The 18513-nt window shown below is 46.8% G+C and overlaps 7 protein-coding genes across 9 annotated transcripts; 3 read left to right on the forward strand and 4 right to left on the reverse strand.

Annotated features, from left to right (window-relative positions):
• Window positions 1-31: 31 nt before the first annotated feature.
• On the reverse strand, window positions 32-4537 carry TrAFT101_007685 (uncharacterized protein). Its single transcript, XM_024908436.2, has one exon. The coding sequence runs from the start codon at window positions 4368-4370 to the stop codon at window positions 567-569; it is 3804 nt and encodes a 1267-aa protein (XP_024759214.1). The 5' UTR covers window positions 4371-4537; the 3' UTR covers window positions 32-566.
• Window positions 4538-4859: 322 nt separating this feature from the next.
• On the reverse strand, window positions 4860-7689 carry TrAFT101_007686 (uncharacterized protein). Of its 3 annotated transcripts, XM_066128120.1 has the most exons (5): window positions 7612-7689; window positions 7434-7549; window positions 6151-7378; window positions 5878-6080; window positions 4860-5815 (listed from the first exon to the last, which is right to left on the reverse strand). In XM_066128120.1, the coding sequence occupies exons 2-5, from the start codon at window positions 7479-7481 to the stop codon at window positions 5405-5407; spliced, it is 1890 nt and encodes a 629-aa protein (XP_065984236.1). In that variant the 5' UTR covers window positions 7482-7549; window positions 7612-7689; the 3' UTR covers window positions 4860-5404. The 3 variants fall into 3 exon arrangements, with proteins under 3 accessions (XP_065984236.1, XP_024759213.1, XP_065984237.1); XM_024906853.2 differs by having other exon boundaries at window positions 7434-7689; XM_066128121.1 differs by having other exon boundaries at window positions 6151-7689.
• A 218-nt stretch (window positions 7690-7907) lies between these two features.
• Window positions 7908-8838, reverse strand: TrAFT101_007687 (uncharacterized protein). Its single transcript, XM_024908435.2, has one exon. It carries the CDS (start codon window positions 8768-8770, stop codon window positions 8102-8104), a length of 669 nt encoding a protein of 222 aa, XP_024759212.1. The 5' UTR covers window positions 8771-8838; the 3' UTR covers window positions 7908-8101.
• Window positions 8839-9233: 395 nt separating this feature from the next.
• TrAFT101_007688 (uncharacterized protein) lies at window positions 9234-10109 on the reverse strand. Its single transcript, XM_024900443.2, has 2 exons — window positions 9652-10109; window positions 9234-9589 (listed from the first exon to the last, which is right to left on the reverse strand). The coding sequence occupies exons 1-2, from the start codon at window positions 9999-10001 to the stop codon at window positions 9514-9516; spliced, it is 426 nt and encodes a 141-aa protein (XP_024759211.1). The 5' UTR covers window positions 10002-10109; the 3' UTR covers window positions 9234-9513.
• A 755-nt stretch (window positions 10110-10864) lies between these two features.
• Window positions 10865-12818, forward strand: TrAFT101_007689 (uncharacterized protein). The gene is made up of 2 exons (XM_024911013.2): window positions 10865-12475; window positions 12552-12818. Exons 1-2 carry the CDS (start codon window positions 11255-11257, stop codon window positions 12594-12596), a joined length of 1266 nt encoding a protein of 421 aa, XP_024759210.1. The 5' UTR covers window positions 10865-11254; the 3' UTR covers window positions 12597-12818.
• A 240-nt stretch (window positions 12819-13058) lies between these two features.
• TrAFT101_007690 (uncharacterized protein) lies at window positions 13059-15324 on the forward strand. Its single transcript, XM_024900571.2, has 4 exons — window positions 13059-13726; window positions 13815-14228; window positions 14283-14819; window positions 14887-15324. Exons 1-4 carry the CDS (start codon window positions 13100-13102, stop codon window positions 14956-14958), a joined length of 1650 nt encoding a protein of 549 aa, XP_024759209.1. The 5' UTR covers window positions 13059-13099; the 3' UTR covers window positions 14959-15324.
• Window positions 15325-17519: 2195 nt separating this feature from the next.
• On the forward strand, window positions 17520-18445 carry TrAFT101_007691 (uncharacterized protein; the record flags this gene model as incomplete). Its single annotated transcript, XM_066128122.1, has 2 exons — window positions 17520-17731; window positions 17806-18445. 2 exons carry the CDS (start codon window positions 17520-17522, stop codon window positions 18443-18445), a joined length of 852 nt encoding a protein of 283 aa, XP_065984238.1.
• Between the last annotated feature and the right edge of the window lie 68 nt (window positions 18446-18513).

An 18513-nucleotide genomic window follows, 5' to 3' on the forward strand; every position in this document is an offset into this window, starting at 1 on the left:
AATTTGGATAAACTTGTAAGATCGTATCCCGCCGGCTAGTGCTACTAGGTATACGTCCTGAATTGTTTTTGTTTCCGGCTAAAAAGATGATTGCATGTAAATATAGAATGTCATGTACAAAATTTAATGGTGAAAAAAAAATTAATGACTTTTTGTCTCAAGATTTCTACCGCCTTGACGATTTCCGGCTGTCTGCTTCTCATATTCGATATCGTAATTTCTAGCAATAGTTGATTAGTATACATTGAGGAAGCGTTAGCTGATTAAATCGAAAAGAGAAACTTGAAGAGTATATTTAATTCCTCTTTACACGCCCCCTCTTTTAATATTTCGCCCAAAACTGCTCTTTTTACACATTATACATCGCTTTATCCACTTATTACAGCTCATTTTTAACACAGCTACGTCGGATTATTCTGCCGAAAAGAGCGAATGAGGTTATAATTGCAGCCAGTGTAGGAGCCCTCATCATCATTTTACCAAACGACGTAGATTATATGTCAATTATAAGTCCTATATCAACTGCCCAGCCTAAATTTGCGTCAGCTATGCACTTGTACATGTGATTATCTCCACCACGACTTTACGCGACTGAGAATCATTTTTGGTGTCTGTACGTATGAAGAACCGTGGCGGGCCACTTCAGCAAATGAAAGTTCCGGATTAACAGATCGTGACATTAGCTCCATGCTCCATCCATGGCCGCCATCATCTCTCATTTTGCGGCCTTTGTTTGTTGAAAAAGACGATGAATGCCTCTCTTGCGGTGCCCCCCTTTTCTGGTCATAGGTTCGTTTCCCATAACCCATTGCACTGTATCTGTTTCGACCAGATGCTTGTACGCGGTATGGCCGCTCACGAGACGTCTCTTTTAGCGAAGAAGTTATGACATATTTAACATGCTCCAAGTTCTTGCCAAAATGCTCCAGCTTATACAATTTTTTCACCAGAGCGTCAACTCCTTGTTCGTCAAGAAGCATATCGTCTGGACAAGTGGGCTCACTCATATTCTGCTGGAACGTCTCAACTAGCTGGAGGTGGATCCGCCTGTCCTCGTGCAATGCCTCCAGGCGTTTCGTGTTTGTAAGGAAACCTCTCTCTCTTGCGGCTTCAACAGCAACCTTTTCATCTTGGATGAGAATGTCTAGATATTCCAATGTAGCGTCATTAATGTACGTGATGGAATTCTTTTTCAAAAAAAGACAAAATCGAGCTGCAGCGCGTCGAACCTCGTCGAGCTCTTGCTTATACTCTTCAATATTTTGATCGAGCCTAGTGATGGTTGTTTGCCGTAGCGTTACATCGTCTGCGTTGGCCTTCAACTGCCTTTCGATTTCAGTGTCCGTGACTTGAACTTTGGTCTCTGATAACTCGAAAAGAATATGTAAATGCTCTTGCCATCGGTGGTGACAATGACGGCAAACATTTGCGCCACCAAAAGCCGTGCAGCGAATAAGGCCTGGATCGGCGACCACATCTTCCTTGACATTTCGCAGAGAGCAGATGCGGTGGCAGTGCGTCTTATAAATGGTGACAACCGCCCCATCCCCAACACCGCTATCTTTGAAGTCACAACAATAAATATTTTTGCAAACTGTGCGAGGCCTGTCTAGCTTTTTAGCTAAGAATTGAATCTTTTCAAAGCGAAGCCTCTTACGAAGATTCGCTGCTGTCAATCTTGTGTCTTTCAACTCCATCTTCTGATTTTCGGCTAGCTTGATGCTTTTTCTGATACATTCCGCAATGTTCGCCATGGGTTTTGTCAATTCCAATATTAGCTTCCGCGCTCCGTTAAGGCTCAGGGTGCTGACAACAGAATGAGGTGATGTTGATGCGAAGTAGTGGAGAAGTCTATACGCCTCTTTTCTTGAGTGATCCCAACTTCTGCGGAACTCTTCTTCATTAGATACTGGTACTTTCTGTCTATACGCCGCGAGGTAGCGAAAGCTTTCAGAGTCAAAACAGTATGTAGTTGAAGTGGAGAGCGTAATAGGAATGTCCAAATGCTCATCAAGCAGTGACTTGAGTGGTTTAAACGTATCCCCAGGTGCGTAGTTGGAGATGCGCGTATTAGTGAAACCGAAGGCCATAATATTGGCTGCACTGCGGTGTATATGGGTGAGCAATTCCTTAACACAATATCTAAAAGTAACGGTAAGACGAGCGTTATTAGATTTGACAAGGACCAGGATGCCATGTAGTTCATCGTAGCTGCTAATCGTGTTTAGAATATCGGCCATGTTCTCCTTATCGTAAGAGTGGCCCCTTGTATCTCCAATACCTGGAGTATCAATCAACCGGTATGTCTTTGTCCCGATTGTGACCGAATACACAGATGACTTCTGTGTTGCCGACTTTCCTGTTGAACCATCTGCCTCATCATCACGAGCGCCAACCTTGACATTGTATTCTTGAATTCCAGCAGACAAGTTTTCTCTGTCCATGTGTTGGAGAGAGAAAGAGCATGGAATCACAGATGTGAGCTCATCTGCGTCTTTGGCCTCATCTAGTGTTGAGTAAGTCAAGTAATTGACAAACGCATTGATAAATGTTGACTTTCCCACTCCAGTTTCTCCGAGAATGAGAATGTTGATAAAGTCAGACTGATCGAGTCCAGTCAACAGTTCATGAAGCTCTTTTGCATTATATTTCTCATAGGTGTTCCCGTGTTTAAGATCATTACATTTGAACTCAAATGTACTGTAGGCGCCACGGCCACATACGCAGTAGAAGAATCTATCGCTGAATCCGTATTCAATCGCGGCAAAGCATACTGGACAGACCCATTCCACAGAATTATGGCCGCATTCGGATCTAGGACAAGGTACCCTAACGATGGCTCTCTTGACTGGTCGTTCACGCTCATTAGTATCTAGAGCCGTACCATAGGACTGAGCGAAGCATTTTGAGGACAGAAATTGACGGTGATTGAGGATATCGGGAATACACTCATCCTTGCCCTTGTATTGAGAGATGCAGGGACCCGCATCAGGGCAAAAAGGATAGTCCGTTGCGTCATGATCCATAATGTACACGGGCAAGTGCTCATCTGAATGTCCCAGTAACTCTAGTAACAAAGCGCAGTTATCATTCCATTCCTTTTTTTGGTCCATTGACGCAGAATTGAAATGAAATACGTAATAGGAGGCGTCTTTATGAGATTTGTTGACCGTTTCCAGAGAAACCCCATTGTGGCCCAAATATTTTGCGCCCTGTGCAGTAAAGTTGCTAATGAATTCAAGCTTGCTAGATTCCTGTCCAACAATGGCGGACGCATGATCTACCGTAAAGTCTCCCGAAGTGGCGTGCCGATATAAGTCAAACAACATCGAGGGCCCTCCTTTCCCCTTTCGTGCCTCCTGCAAGGCGTGAAGAAGCCGATTTATAGTCCAACTTCTAAGTTCTTCTAGAGCCTTCAGAGAAGCAAAAACTTGATTCATGTGATCTTTGCTTGTGTGCATCATGTGGCTTGCCAAGTATGTGTAATAAGTTTGGAGACTAGCTGCACAAGCTCCAAAGTCATCGAATAATTGAATAAAGGCAACGAGATCGTCATTCCTGATTGGGATGAAATTACAATGAAACCCCAGTGGAGCAGATATAATATATGAGAGTGCTGTGATCGGTAGCAAGGTGTATTCTATTGGCCATCCCTTTCCGCCGTTCGCCTGTCGAATATGATCTTGCACGATCCGAATGAAGCTGCATACTTCCGATACGTCTCTCATCACGAGACCTTCTTTTTCAAGGACATCGGTATAGAGCATGAGCTCGCTGCAAACTTCCATTTCAGGTGCTGTTTCAAGTGTGAGAAAGGCAGATTCGATAGCGTATGTCAAAGTATCCAGATCTCTTTGGAAGGTAACATTTCCCTCTTCGGATTGACCAGCTTTGCTTGACATGGGACAACTTGCTGAGATAATATTCCGCAGACCCCAACTGATTCCAGTCACCACGTGAGTGCAATCGTTTTTCCCCAAAGGTGTCAAATCGCTACATGATTTGAATGCTTCAGTCATATCGTTCAGTGTCTGTTGCACTGTCGAGACATTATGAACAATAGCGGCACGAAACTCTCCACTGCTGGGCGTGAAATCACGAAGAAAAACGGCGGCGCCGTGGAGGTCCAAGTATCCGGCAAGAGTATTGACCGCAGTGTTTTCATCTATATGAAGATCTTTAAACACATCCATGTATGACGCGCATTTGGAGAGAGTGATTTCTGTGACAGAAGTTGGCTGTGTCGATACGTAGTTGGTCAGTCGGTCGGAAGATAAAATTGAGGCTTGTAGAAATTTGTCTGATTTCGCATCATAGAGGGTGCCTATTTGTGCAACACGTCTGAGGGCTTGGCAAACTTGATTTTCCATGATTAATCGTAATTTGCAACTGTCGGCCGTGAAGTGGCAAAGATGAGGATAAGAAGTCCGGCTTCTGACAGAAGGAGTTGAATTACGGTCCGTATATTATGAGAATAGAAGGTTTAAATACATGAGGATATTCCATTCAACGGGTTCATTTGCACAGCCGGCTATTAATCTCTCCCAGCTTGGCTTCGAAGATACATGTGGGAGGCCGACAAATAAACTAAAGCCACACTCTATGACTTATATATCATTCGAGAGCAGTCACACGCATATGCGTTTGAGCCCAATATATGCAGTGTAACTGCATAAATTTATGACGAAACTATTTCAATGCTAAGTACACTCATTTGTTGTTATCACCCTCCTTAGAGCCGTGATACAAAAATTCCCCGCAGCGTCGCCTTACAAACAAAGCAGAACTACGTGTATATGTATATGTATATGTATATGTATACAATGACGTTCAAAGCCAACAGATGCGACTTTCTGCATGGGGCCTGCATGCGCACATGCAACCATCGGACAGTGGGAGGCCTACACCTATTCTTGTGTAAGCTCTTAAACGGCCCGCGTGAAGCCAAATACGACAGAGACGATGTATTTCATATCCTGTCGTCTTATCTAGGCGAATAATAGTGAGTATGCACTTCCGCATGGCCAAAATCACGCCCGGTTAAAAACGGGAGGATTTCATATCTCCTTTCTTTCCCGAGTGGCCTGTTTCATGAACCACTGAGCGACTAACACGACAGTCTTTTACCCCCGCAGTACAGAATACATCGGTAAGAGGCTTCTGAGGTATGTAAACAATATCATGACGACTTCTAGAGCAGGCCCACTCGTGTATTTTATTTCACTATTGTCGGATATGACGAGTCATTGGATCGCTATGACCGGTTCCGACCCAGCGCGTATAGCACCTGTCTTGTAGCTCTGGGAAAAGCTTTTGGCTATTGACAATTTTGTAGCTGCTCCTCTCTAGTACCCATCAGTTGAAGATTCTATGTGTGCTGTAATATAAGGATAATCTATCAGAGTCATGGCTGAATATTCGCTCGAGTATCCGTCAAGATCTTGCCTACAATATCCCCATCGTCCACATCAATGACAAAGTCACGCAAGTCGTGTTGTTCCGTAATCTCCTCATCGTCATCGAGGTACACGTCTAGAACGATGCGTTTTACCTTCTCTGCCCCAGCCATCAAACTACGAGCCCCCAACTTGACGTGGTAGTGAGATTTTGCAAGTGTAGAGCATACAGTACCATCTCTTCTAATCAGCAGCCTAATGTTGCCGATAAGTCTCTCTGATGGGCCCTTGATTAGGCATATTGGGAGGCGCAGATCCTGAGCCAATCCTAACAAGCATTTATGAGTGATGACAGCTTGTTCACCAACTGTAAAAGGCAGCAAGGGAATGAAGTCTGAGATACGGCCAGTAACAGGTGCCTATATGCCTAAGTTAGCAATGTGTAGCGCATATTTAGAAGATGTAAGCAGAGGGAGCTTACACCAAATTGCTGTAGAAAGCTCTCTCGTAGCTGCTGTGAGAGTTTTCTGACTAGTCGAGTTTTCTCGTCTCCGATATTGCCGGTTATGAGATTATTCTCTTCGCAAAAGTCCAAAATAGAATTATCTAGTGCATTTGTTGCCAGTATCCATATCGTGTTTGAGCAATTAATCTTGTCACCATTACGCCTATCTTGATACTCGCCTTTTTAACATGGTTAGTTTCTTGACAACTAAAGCCAAATTCTTCTAAGCAATGGAAATTGTTACCATACCATTATCAAATGGGAGCAGTAGAGATGAATGAATTTCCGGAGTTGTCTTTTCAAATTCGTCTAGGAAGATAATGCATCTCCTCCCAGAATGTCCGACGAGAAAGTTGTTCACTGCTGAGCCCTTTTCATACCCAATATAAGGCCTCCTGGGACCAAACAATTCCATTTCATGGCTGAACGTGGTACAATCAACTACTTCCAGGTCCAAGGAGAGTAGATGGCCCAGTTGTCTTGCTAGCTCAGTCTTTCCATGACCACTCGGCCCAGCAAAGCACAAAACGAGAGGGTTTTTAGCCGGCAACATCAAATGAATGAGCAATTTTTGAATGAGCAGCTCTGTGGCGACAGATTGCCCAATAAGGAAATATGGAATGCCTAGAAGTCCCTGGCAATTTCTGAGTCTGGCAATTTGTCGCCTCTTAGTTGAGGGTGGTTTCAACTGGGTAGACTTTTCCAAGAAATATCGATGAGTGAGATTAATATTCTTGGAAAGCCTGGCTTTTGTCGTCGGGGAGCACCACGCTGCCTCTCCAGTCACCTCAGCATCTTTCTGGTCTTTCTGCCCCAAGTTCGTTGCATGATCCTTTAGATACGGCGTAAATAAATCCTTGGGAATAACGCAGGGTGAAGCTCCTTTGCTGAGGAGGACGCAAACCATGTTTGCAGTGTCAATTTGCAGTGTTTCACTGCACATGATTGCAAATGCCAACAAAGGGACGTGCGATGATTCATGTACAGCATTAGGACTCGCTTTAAGCTCGATGAGGAGCCGCGTAATATTCTCGTCATTGGATGCAACGGCATAAAACATGAGAGGAAAACCTTCAATTGTGGAGTTGATGTCTTGTTCCGTGACTGCTGGATTACAAAGATTGAGATAGCTTCGGATATGAGAAGCTGTAACGCCATGTTGAATGGCTGATGCAAGACTATACGAGTCGAAATAGTCTATCCCTTCAAGAGACATATCCAGCAGGCTTGGCAAAACAAAGTCCCATTCTCTGTCAGAGCCATTGCCATGCGCATCTTTGGTGGAGACTTGACTATCGTTATGGGACTCAGCGTTGGGAAGTATTTGGTTTGATAAGGGAGTATTTGTTTGAGAGGTTGATAAACTCCTAACTGAGAGGCTGCCGCGCCCATAGTCAAGGGAAGGGGTTAAATCTTGCGTGTATACCTGGAAAAGATCATTATGTCTCTTGGCCGCCTCGACATCATTATCGCAAATCTGAAGCGAATCATTAGTAAAAATAGAATTCAGGGATTTTGAGTGTATAAATCACGCTGAGTAAATCGATAGCTCTCTCTCTGGTGCAGCCGCATTCTTTCATCAAAATCTCAACGGGGTTGCCATCATCCGTATCTGAATTGATTTCCGTCCAATAGACCGATTGAGTATCTGACATTTTGATATTATTACTGTAAGTTTAGTGCGATGCTACTGCTGGAAAATGAAAATACCTTTAAGTCTTTAACACAAGGATTATAAGGAACTTCAAAGTTATCTACGTGTCTGCACCACAGATGATTTGTAGGCCTCCCAGCAACCATGTCTTAATAATTCTTGCGTAAAGAATGAAAGCCTAGTCTTCTATTTACTGTCACCTGCATGCATTATTAGGTAGGGTTTCCGTCGCCACAAGCATGTACACGTATCTTCCCCACTTTCTGCAGCTTTGCGACGAGGCTGTGGGAGGCCTTCAATGCAGCCGTCTATCTGAAGCCAATCACAAATCATACACGAAGGTCCATGTGGTGTCGCATCCGTAATTCAATGCGCCCAACCAACTCATTTTAAATTGCAGGGACTCTGCAGAAGACAAATGTTTTGTATTGGATAACTTCTCATCTGCTGCCATAGTCGCAGGTAATAGCTGCACCCATCCTATCGCTTACTACCTATTCACCTGTATGTATGACACCATTTCATGTCACTTCATGCCGGTGGCCTTCAAGAGCGTCTGCAATTAGGCTTTAACCCCAAACTCGAAATCAGTGCTGCCTGTTCCTCGAGTGCCTTCTCGGTGGCCTGCAGCGAGACCTGAAGTTCCTTGTTGATGGCCTGTAGTTCCTGACATTGCCTCGATACTCGTTCTCCGTTGGTTTTGTGAAATTCCAATAACCGCCCAAGTTTGCTTATTTCTTCATCGGGGGCTGGCTTCAACACTTTGATTGGTTCAAGTTGCCGTGCCTTCGTTTCCGTCGTGTTGCTTGTTGGGCCATGCTCGTTGGTTTTATCTAAGAGCTGCGTGTAGGCTTTATCTAGGATCCGCGATATCTGTTCCCCCATGCGTGCAATCTCGGCGTCCTTCTCTATTACTTTTCTTTTTTCTTCCTCGAGGAGCGTCCGAGTAGCTAGTAAATCTTGTACTAGCCGGTCGACACCGTGCAGGCTGACATCTCTGGGCTTCTGAACCCCCACCGTTTCGTAGTGAGAAAGAGGAATATTGGTTTCGTCTTCCGCATAAGCGGGAGTCTTTGCAACAGTCTCGGCGTATAGGACTGAGGGAGTCCTATGCAAATCGGGCATATCTGGCCATGTGCGCCTGGGGACCATGTCTGTCATGGTAGATCCAGCGGTAGGGCTTGAGGAACGAGGCGAAGAATCTAGCATAGACATGATGAGTATATGCAACGTTAGAATGACAGTAGAAGTCGCTTATAATATTGAAGAAGAGAAAGAAATGGAATGAAATAAGTAGAATGTCGGCCAAGGTTGCTGAATTTATATTGATTTAAGATGCTACTTTAAACCGTAATTGGACCCACCAGTCGCGCCTGCTTCCATCCTTTTCAGTGTGGTGTGCGGAGTGCTGCATACATGTAAGTTCTGCATTAATGAAGTGCTATTCATACTGATCGACTGATGTAATAGATTAGGAGGTACTCTTGAACTGGCCATGGGTTAGGCAGCTCGGCTGGGCAAAGTTATAAAGCAAGGGGCGCTGAACACTTGGACATGAACTTTGTAATATCAAAATAATCTCCATTTGTATTTACCCTTGACAAAATAATGCGATACGATCAGCTCTCTGTAGTTAAATGTTTTCTATGACAAAGAAATGCGCGTAGGATTTGAGGCGGTTCGGCGTTGCTCGTATTTGTCTACAGATGTATATAGACATTGACATGTGAGCTAAATTGAAGATTTATTGGAACGATATTACGCTATCAAGGGACCAGGTCAATTGCTTCATCTGAAGGCTAAAAGAAAACCAAGCTCTATAGAGATTTGTAGTTCCAAGATCTATAAAACACCTGCGCCTATGCTATAAGAACAGCCGAATAACTCCACTAAGAAAAATCGGGTATATTAAATGCGACAAAGTTGAAATCTCTATGCTTAGATGCATAATGATCAATTCAGCATTCGAGAGCAACGTCTTTGACGGTAACGTCGAGCACAAGGCCGGTGTCGCCAGTAACCTGGATTTTGCCGCTATGAAAACAATGAATATTAGCACGACAATCAGAGACAACATTAATAATGGTGCAACTCACCCCTTGGAAGTGCCATCGTTTCGGTCGCACTCGTCTAGGATGCTCTGTACGGCAAAACGCAGGTCATTCTGGTCAATGTGTGTGTTTTGCCATGAGTACGTGTTCGCAAGACAAGCTCTGGCGCTACCCATGCTGAAGCTGGCGGTATGTGAAGCCTCGATGAGGAACGGAAACTCCAGCTGAGGGTCGAACTTGTTACCGGCAATCTCGTTCTGCAGTTTTCTCCCATCGGCGACAGAGAAGCTGGGAATGGAGGCGTCGTCGTGCGAGTAGCAGTCAGCGGCCGCAGAGCCCAGAGTGAAGAGGGAGAAGAAAGCAACAGCTCCCTGGGCATAGACTGAAGAGCGCATCTTGGCTTATGTAATTATCAAGTCGTTGAAATGATCAGAAATAGTCTTGATAGTTGTGTGTTGAGACTCAGTTTGCCAAGCTGCTGTGGTTGGTGGTCATTGGAAGGGATCTACATTGTGTTGGGCTCGAGTACCTTTATACTACTCGATGGCCATAGCCACTATTCACGCCTGTGAGATTATAGCGATAATCTAGTTCTACTACTATGCACCATCGCCTAGAGCACTTTGGTTCGTGCCCGGCTATTCTTGGACGAGCTTTATTAATTCTCAGTGGTCAAGAAAGCCTCGAGCTAGATCCGTCTGACTCCAAAAATAGCACGGAGGGCGAAGCTGCCGCATTATTTCGGGCCAGGCTAACCGGCAACGCTCTAGACTGCACTGCTGCCCAATTAGTAACGCAGGCTATTTCTAGTGACAGCATCTAGAACAGGGCCAGCGCAGAACAATCAATGTATAAGCCAAATAGCGTCTGTCTTGTTGAGTTGGACGGAGAGTCTGACGTAAGACCCCAAAACTTACGGCTAATGTTTCTGCTACGGCACTAAGGAGAGGTTCCTGGCTTGTTTACTTCAACTTAGTGCCCATACTGGCCTCTCTATATAAGTGTGTAAACGGACATTGGCGATTAATAATCTTTCCGCCTTGACGGGGTAATTGAGGAATGGGTAGCCTATTTGTTGTATAAGGTACGGGGTACAGCACACACTAGCTTATTGTCTCGGTGTAAGGGTTACGTTAATCACATGAATGGTAGAAGAGTTCGAAACAATCTTGTTTGAGAGTAGTTATAAGTCTTGCATCCCGCATCTAACGATGGATCTTTGTAGCCACAATCTAGATAACCGATGCTAGCGCTATCTTTAACAATTAAACTTCGATAAACACAAAGCTTTCAAAATACTCCTGGGTAAGTAAATGTCAAGTATTATGAAATGTGTTTTAGGCTCCCTGGGCCGAGAAAATACCACGTAACAGCAACAGAGCCGAGGATGTCGCCACACTACTACTCCAACTGCTACCCCAGCAACAAGGTGTTAGCATTATAAGTATGAAGTTAAAGGCAGTTTAAGATACTGCAGTCAAGCTTTTCAGACTTCTTCCTCTCAGAACATTCCAGACAAATTATCCGCATTAAACAACAGCCGCTTACTACGGATATTGTTGAAGCCATTTCAATAGCTCTTACTATGGTTCTTTGGACGCCATAACGCCCCGGAAAAATAATATACGCCCCAGAAGACTTAACCATCATGAAGGTCATCATTATTGGGGCTGGTCTTGGTGGCCTTACCGCCGCTTACGCTTTGGCTAGAAGCGGACACAACGTGGAAGTCGTTGAGCGTAGCTCCAAGCTAAACCCTACCGGAGGCGGCATCAGCATCAGACCGAGCGCAAGCAAGGTCATTCAAAGCTGGGGTCTTCAGCAGACCTTGGAGCAAATCAGTGATAGATCGCCATATGTGAGCTATCGCGAACTCAATACAGGAGAGGTTCGAACCACCGTCGTCGACGCCCCTCAACATGCCGACTGGGGGACCACCAGACGGGCCATGGTCAAGCTGCTTTACAAGTATGCAACCGATGCTGGAGCGCGCGTTCGCTTCGGCGCGGCCGTGGCTCAAGTTTCTGACGATGCGACGCGTGCTTCTGTGACGCTGGAAGGCGGAGAGCAAATGTCAGCCGATCTCATCGTGGCAGCGGATGGCATCAAATCACACACTCGCCGAAGCGTGCTATCAGATCTTGGCCCCCACGAGCAATGGGAGCCCATCGTCGACCACACCACATTCTACGGCTTCAGCGTGGCGGCAACAGATTTGGCCAGCGACCCAAGCTCGACGAAGCTGACGGAAAACACAAATATCAACACGTGGAAGGGCGAGGGCGGCTTTGTGGTGACTCGATACAGCTCCAAGTTCAACCGCGTTGGGCTCCTGTTCGCCATCCAGGGAGAAACCGACCAGAAGGGCCTCTGGGACGAGAACGGCGATATCGAGCATGTGCGGCGATTCTTTGCCTCGTCATGCAGCGACATGATTAAGGCACTGAAACTCGCCGACGCCTGCGATCGCTGGAGAGTTGCTGAGGTGCCGAACCTCCCTCGATGGTCAAGCCAGGCTGGGCGAGTTGTGCTGTTGGGCGATGCCGCTCACGCAATGCATCCCAACGCCGCCCAGGGGTACTCAACCATCATCGAGGATATCGGAGTTTTGCAGCTCCTCTTGTCTGGATCTGCAGAAGCCACCGTGCCGGAGATTGTGAATGTCTGGCAGGCGATTTGCAAGCCCAGAGCAGAACGAGTCAAGGAGTTCTCGCGATGGAATACCAAGCATCTTTCTGGAAGAACTGCGAGTGCCATTGGTGTTTCTCACGCAGACAGCGTGCTTGATGGCATTGTGCCAGATGGAAATGCAGAGTTCAGCAGCTTGGAATTCTGGAAGTGGAATGTCGAGTATGATGCTATTGCTGAGGTATGTTTGTTCCATGCATTAATCTACCTATTTCTCCTCATTCAACTGAATACTACTAATACGAAACTCATGTTAGGCGAAGAAATATCTTGAAAAGAATAAGAGCCTCTCGAAATTATAAATATGAGATATGACGCATCAGTTCTTTTGGCTTATAAGAGGCACATTGAGTACATGTACAGTTGAGATCATGTAGGTTAGCACCTTGTATGGCAAATGTGTATATATGTGTGTCTGATGTATCTGAGAACCAAAATGAGATAACGCCCAACACCAATTTATATACAAAAAAAGATGTAGAGAAATTTACTTTCTTCTTTTAAGATAAAATTTTTACCTTGCCCAACTTTGAACATCAGATATAAAAACATCAACACTCCTTTACCTAAAGAATATAGTTTAGGTATTGGTGAGATTAAGACTGAATTAGATGTATATGCACTAGCGTACTCGGTAGAATGTCGGTGCAATTGGTAAACAGCTAGTGCCTGTGTGGCGCTGCAACTAGCGATTGTGTGGCGCACGGCTATAGCGCTTCTCTGCCCTGAATTTTGTCGAGCCCGCAACGTGATCCTTGTCAATGTAAGATATCGCGTGGACGACTGCTCTCGTACGCGGCTTACAATGTGCGGCATCCATGCTGCCATATCAGTAGATGCAAACTATCACAAACTATCCCCAGGACTCGAACAAAGGCTTCGGAACCGCGGCCCTGACCATCTTGGGGCTGTGAAGACGCAGCTCCGTCGAGATGATGCGAGCTCCCTCTACCTGACTCTGACCTCTACGGTTCTATCCCTGCGCGGAGACCACGTTGCGAGGCAGCCGCTGGTTGACGAGGAGTCCGGATCCGTCCTCTGCTGGAATGGCGAAGCCTGGAAGCTTGGTGGCAAACCCGTCGAGGGTAATGACGGCGAAGCCATCCTGTCCATGTTGATAGCTGCGAGCAGCAACAACTCAGGCGACAAGGACAGTATCCTTGACGCGCTGCGATCTATTGAGGGCCCATTTGCATTCATTTTCCTGGATAAGAAAGCGAAACGCCTGTACTATGGACGCGATCGCCTTGGGCGTCGATCCTTGCTGTTGAAGAGAGAAGAAGACTTTCTTCTCTCGAGCATAGCAGAAGCACCCGCTGTGGGATGGGCCGAAGTCGAAGCAGACGGCTGTTATGCCATTGAGCTTAGTGAAACTGGCTTACCGAAAGATATGATGCCTGTGAGACATGACTGGGATCAGACTGAAGCTTTAGTAAGTTCTTTAGAAGTGCTCTCGCAAGTTACTTGGGTACTGCAGAGTATAAGGTACCAACCGAAATTCGTGCTACTTACGTTTTTAGGTGTCAAGTATTGGCGTATTTAACGCTTCCATTCCTACGGCAGCGACTACTCCGTTAAGTGGCCAGTCTCTCTCTGTAGAGCAATTGCGAGACCATTTGGCGGAGTCGCTCCGACTAAGAGTTCTGAGTGTTCCATTACCCCCAATGGCGGGACCTTCGGACGCGCGAGTTGCCGTACTATTTTCAGGAGGCCTAGATTGCACAGTTCTTGCTCGAATTGCCAGCGATATAATCCCAACCGGGCAAGCTATTGACTTGATTAATGTTGCATTTGAGAACCCTAGAATCGCTTCGCAAAACAAAACTTTATCCGCTGCCGAGCTATATGAGCTATGCCCTGACAGAATGACTGGAAGAAAGTCGTTTGCGGAGTTGTTGGCGGTCTGCCTAGACAGACCGTGGCGATTTGTAACTGTAAGGATTCCAATACATGGGTTGAGAAACAAGGCATTAATCGAAGTGTTTTAGGTGAATGTTCCCTATGAGGAGACTTCTGCCCATCGAGCAGAGTTGATAGATCTCATATACCCCCACAACACTGAGATGGATCTCTCTATTGCTTGTGCTTTGTACTTTGCTGCACGAGGCAAAGGGATGGGGCAGTTGGCCGCAGGATCAGAGGCAGAGCCATATAGCACAACAGCTCGAGTGTTGCTATCGGGGCTTGGTGCCGATGAATTATTTGGCGGATATGTCCGACATGCTACTGCTTTTACACGAAGCGGATATACGGGCCTTATAGACGAATTAAAACTGGATGTGAGTCGGCTAGGTAAGAGAAACCTAGGGCGAGACGACAGAGTCATGTCTCATTGGAGTAGAGAGGTGCGGTTTCCATACTTGGATGAAAGCCTTGTGAAATGGGCGATCGAGCTACCTGCATGGGAGAAGTGTGACTTTGATCACCAGAGCTCGAGCTGTGATTTTGATCCAGAGAAAAGGGTGCTTCGTCTCTTGGCAGATTCACTAGGCATGCGCTCTGTGGCTGCGGAGAAGAAACGAGCGGTAAGTGACGACTCAATGGAGTAACATAAAAGCTGCAGATTCTTTCTAACAGTCTCTTGTTTTTTAGATTCAATTTGGAGCGCGAACTGCCAAAATGGAGAGTGGCAAAGTCAAGGGCACCACGCTGCTCCTCCCATGAAGTGAAGCAAGCGGGATTCCGCATGTACATGTAGATAGCTATGCTGATCTAAAGCGAGGCATGACGCATTTCTGAGGAGGACAAAGGCAATCTCGGCGGTGATGATACAACAGATACTTCCGAGCTATCACGACCACAGACGGCATCAACGGAACGGCTGTGTGTTTGCTGCTTTGCAGCTAACCCTTTCGTCGAGATGCCTGTCTGTTCATCTTTACAAAGTGTCGGTAGCAGTGACGTCGTAAAAGGCAAGTCTGAGTCGAGATGTCTCACCCCTTTTCTATTTGGGAGCCTGGCGGGGGCCGACTCACCCTAGATCTAGTTTCTCGAAAGTAAAATGAATAAAAATCGGTGAAGACTATCAAGTGCGTATTCAAGTGCGTATTCTCTTGTTGGCTAGTGGTTATTGGTTGTAACGGGAGCCTTCCATCATTATCTAGCCTGCACTTGCATTACTTGAGATGAGCTCCAGAGCACAACAGTAACGCTCCCAGTATACTTACAGCCACCAATATCTTTCGGCACTGAGATGAAACGGATTTGGACTCTATCTGCGAGCCCCGCGTGGAAAGATCAGATGCCGGGTTTTGACGTATGGCAGGGGAGACGGGAGCCCCCTAATCGGATATGCGGGACCGGCAATAGCGCACGTTAGACAGGGGGGCTTGAAAGAATCAAGGGTTGTAACGCAGAAGCTGAATACGAAGCGAGGGGAGAGAGTCGATCGAAATATTCCGTAGCGATAGAATGTTGGCGTGAGTTGAGTCTAGGACAATTTCTTCTTCTTCTTCTTCTTCTTTTTTTCCCCCTTCCACGGTATCATCCGTATTACATACCAGCCATAACCAGATGCCGAGATCCCCATGTCACTACGTACGTAGTTCGGAGTAAGCAGAGACAATGCTTGTGTGGAGCTCTATTAAAGCTGTGCGTGCTTCATAAGGATATGCATGTAAAAAAGATCTTTCTAGACGTCATCTATTACGGCTATGTCAAATGCCGTAGTAATGATCAGCATTTCGGTTCATCGGAGGGGCCAAGTTTCATGTTTGCCGGTCGTGATATAAACAGAGTCTGTGCGAAGAGGGGAAAATCCTAGTCATGACAGCTATGGGTATGCGTATGATAACTCGTATGACACGAAGAAATTGATGAAAGAGATTGCGTATACTTCGTGAATGTACGTGTATGTAATGCGGAGTTTGTATAGATTCTGTTGTCTTGATAAGCTATACTATTTTGCTCTGTGCTAATAATAATATGTCTTGGGTCTAGATATTTCTCCGGGTGCGGTGAAGTGAAAGGATGCCCCCTCCTCGGCCTGGTAGCAGGGGAGAATAGCCTTGTTCTTCTTACCTTGTTCCTTTTATTCTTTCTAGGTTCCTTTTCTTATAGCGTCTAGCTTGCGTTAACCGTTTTAATGTCAACCAACCACTAACCTAAGCCTGGTTTATCCACGCACGGATCCACCTGTCTGATATTAGCTTGATTGTCTAAACGTCTCGACAACTGAGACACAACTAACTATTGTGTGTTTTAAGACATAGCTAATATGCCAACTGCTCACAGTAGATGGTACACTAGTAGTTTAATAACACTTGAGCTTTTCAGCAGCGGTCTAGCAGCTTTTCTCCTTGCTGGTGTAGACGCCAAGTGCGGATACGGAGGCAAAGCCTATCACATCTCAGTATTCCGCGAGATTGCTATTTGAAGGGAGGAAAAAAGCCACTGTGGATACGTAGGAGCCGAGAAGGGGCCCTGACTGCCGAGCCTCTTTCAGGTAATCTTATATTCTGCGGAATTAACCAGCATTGCCGGCTGATAGTAGGACAAGTATAGTTCGCATCCACTTTGACCATCATCATTTACACAATGCACCATATCATATACAGAATGCTGGTAAGAGATGGACTACAAGAGGAAATAGACCATCACTCAGTGTACACATACCCCATCTCGAACAATATACCCAGATAGTCTGAATTTATTAACAAAAACAACGGCTCTCTTTTGTCCACCCACTCGGTGACTCCGTACATATCACAAAATGACATGCATCGACACGACTCCTTGCTGCTTCCCTCCACCTCTCCCGGACTGCGACTCCGGGGCTCCAGACAACTGAACCATAGCAAAGCCAGGATCATGCCATGCCAAAGCGGTCCAAGCATCCATGACCCTGTTAGCCGTTGGCTGAAGCCTGAGAGTACTAGTTCTCCAGGCAGTTACACTGTAGAGGCACTAGCAATCGCAATAGGAACTCTGCATTTGAGGCTGTGAAGAGAAGACGGAATGATTCGTTTACCATCATTTGGACAGGGGTAGAAAGGAGTCAAGCAGATTGAGAGAGAAACGAAATAGGAGCCATCATTGTGTTCTTCTTTGCAATGTATATATAAATCACTGTTGATCTTGCCTTCTTCTCATTCCCTTTCCCTCCTCACCCCTCACCTCTCATTCCTCAACTCCTCCAGAAGCCTTTGGTTTCAGTCACTCCTTTACACCACTCACTCACCCACCAGTCACTCATTCGTTAATCAAACACACACCTAATATTCAAAATGCGTTTCTTCGCTACCGCCACCTCCTTGGCCTCCGTGGCCACCGCCGCCAGCATCTCCGCCGGCGCCTGCGCTTCCGCCACCGCCAACCTCCAGCTCGGAAACCAGATCATCGCCGAGGCCTCGACCGACATCAGCGCCGCCGTCAGCCTCGCCGGCGGCTTCCACTGCCCCAAGGGCATGGCCTACAGCCCCTGGGTCAAGGCCTGCGAGTGCCCTCCCGGCCTGAGCTACGACACTACCAGCAAGTCCTGCGGTGGCACCCCCCTCACCGGCGCGTGGCCAGCCCCCAGTGCGATACCTCCGGCGCCAAAGTTGCCCTCTCCGCCTTCTGCGCCGTCTCGCCCACCAAGTTCACCAAATACGATGCCACCCACGCGTGGTGCCAGGTCGCGCTCGACACCTTCACCTTCTGCGCCGAGGCCGAGATCGAGGCCGAGATCTCCGCCCTCGGGCTCGGCATCGACCTGGACGTCGACCTTGACATCTCCCTGACGTCCTCCATCAGCACCGTCCTCCGCGGCACCTCTGCCGGCCTCGCCGCTCTGTACATCGAGGAGCTCGCCCAGGCCGTCGTCATCTTCAACACCAACGCTTTCGGCTTCGCCGTCGTCGCTGCTGACGTCGAGGTGTCGCTGACCACCAGCATCTTCGCCCAGCTCTCGGCCACCGCCTGCCTGCTCGGCGTCGGAAAGTGCCAGTTCGACTGCGTTTCCTACAACACCATGGGCTGCCACAACTACATCGACGTCGTCGGTGCTCTCGGTGGCCGTCTTGCCGGCTTCGTCGGCGTTACTATCCTTCCTGATGTTATCCTTAGCCTCAGCTCTACCAAGGTTTACACCAACCTTGTTGTTAAGGATCTTCTGTGCGCCAGCCTTAAGCTCGATACTCCTCTCATCTCTCAGTACAAGTACACTTGCTAAATTGGAGCTGTATACATGTAATGGGATGGGGGTATAAGTGTCTTTCGTGTTGGGTTCGCGGTGGTAGA

Source organism: Trichoderma asperellum, chromosome 4 (assembly GCF_020647865.1).
Source record: "Trichoderma asperellum chromosome 4, complete sequence".
In the NCBI taxonomy this organism is placed as follows: domain Eukaryota; kingdom Fungi; phylum Ascomycota; class Sordariomycetes; order Hypocreales; family Hypocreaceae; genus Trichoderma; species Trichoderma asperellum.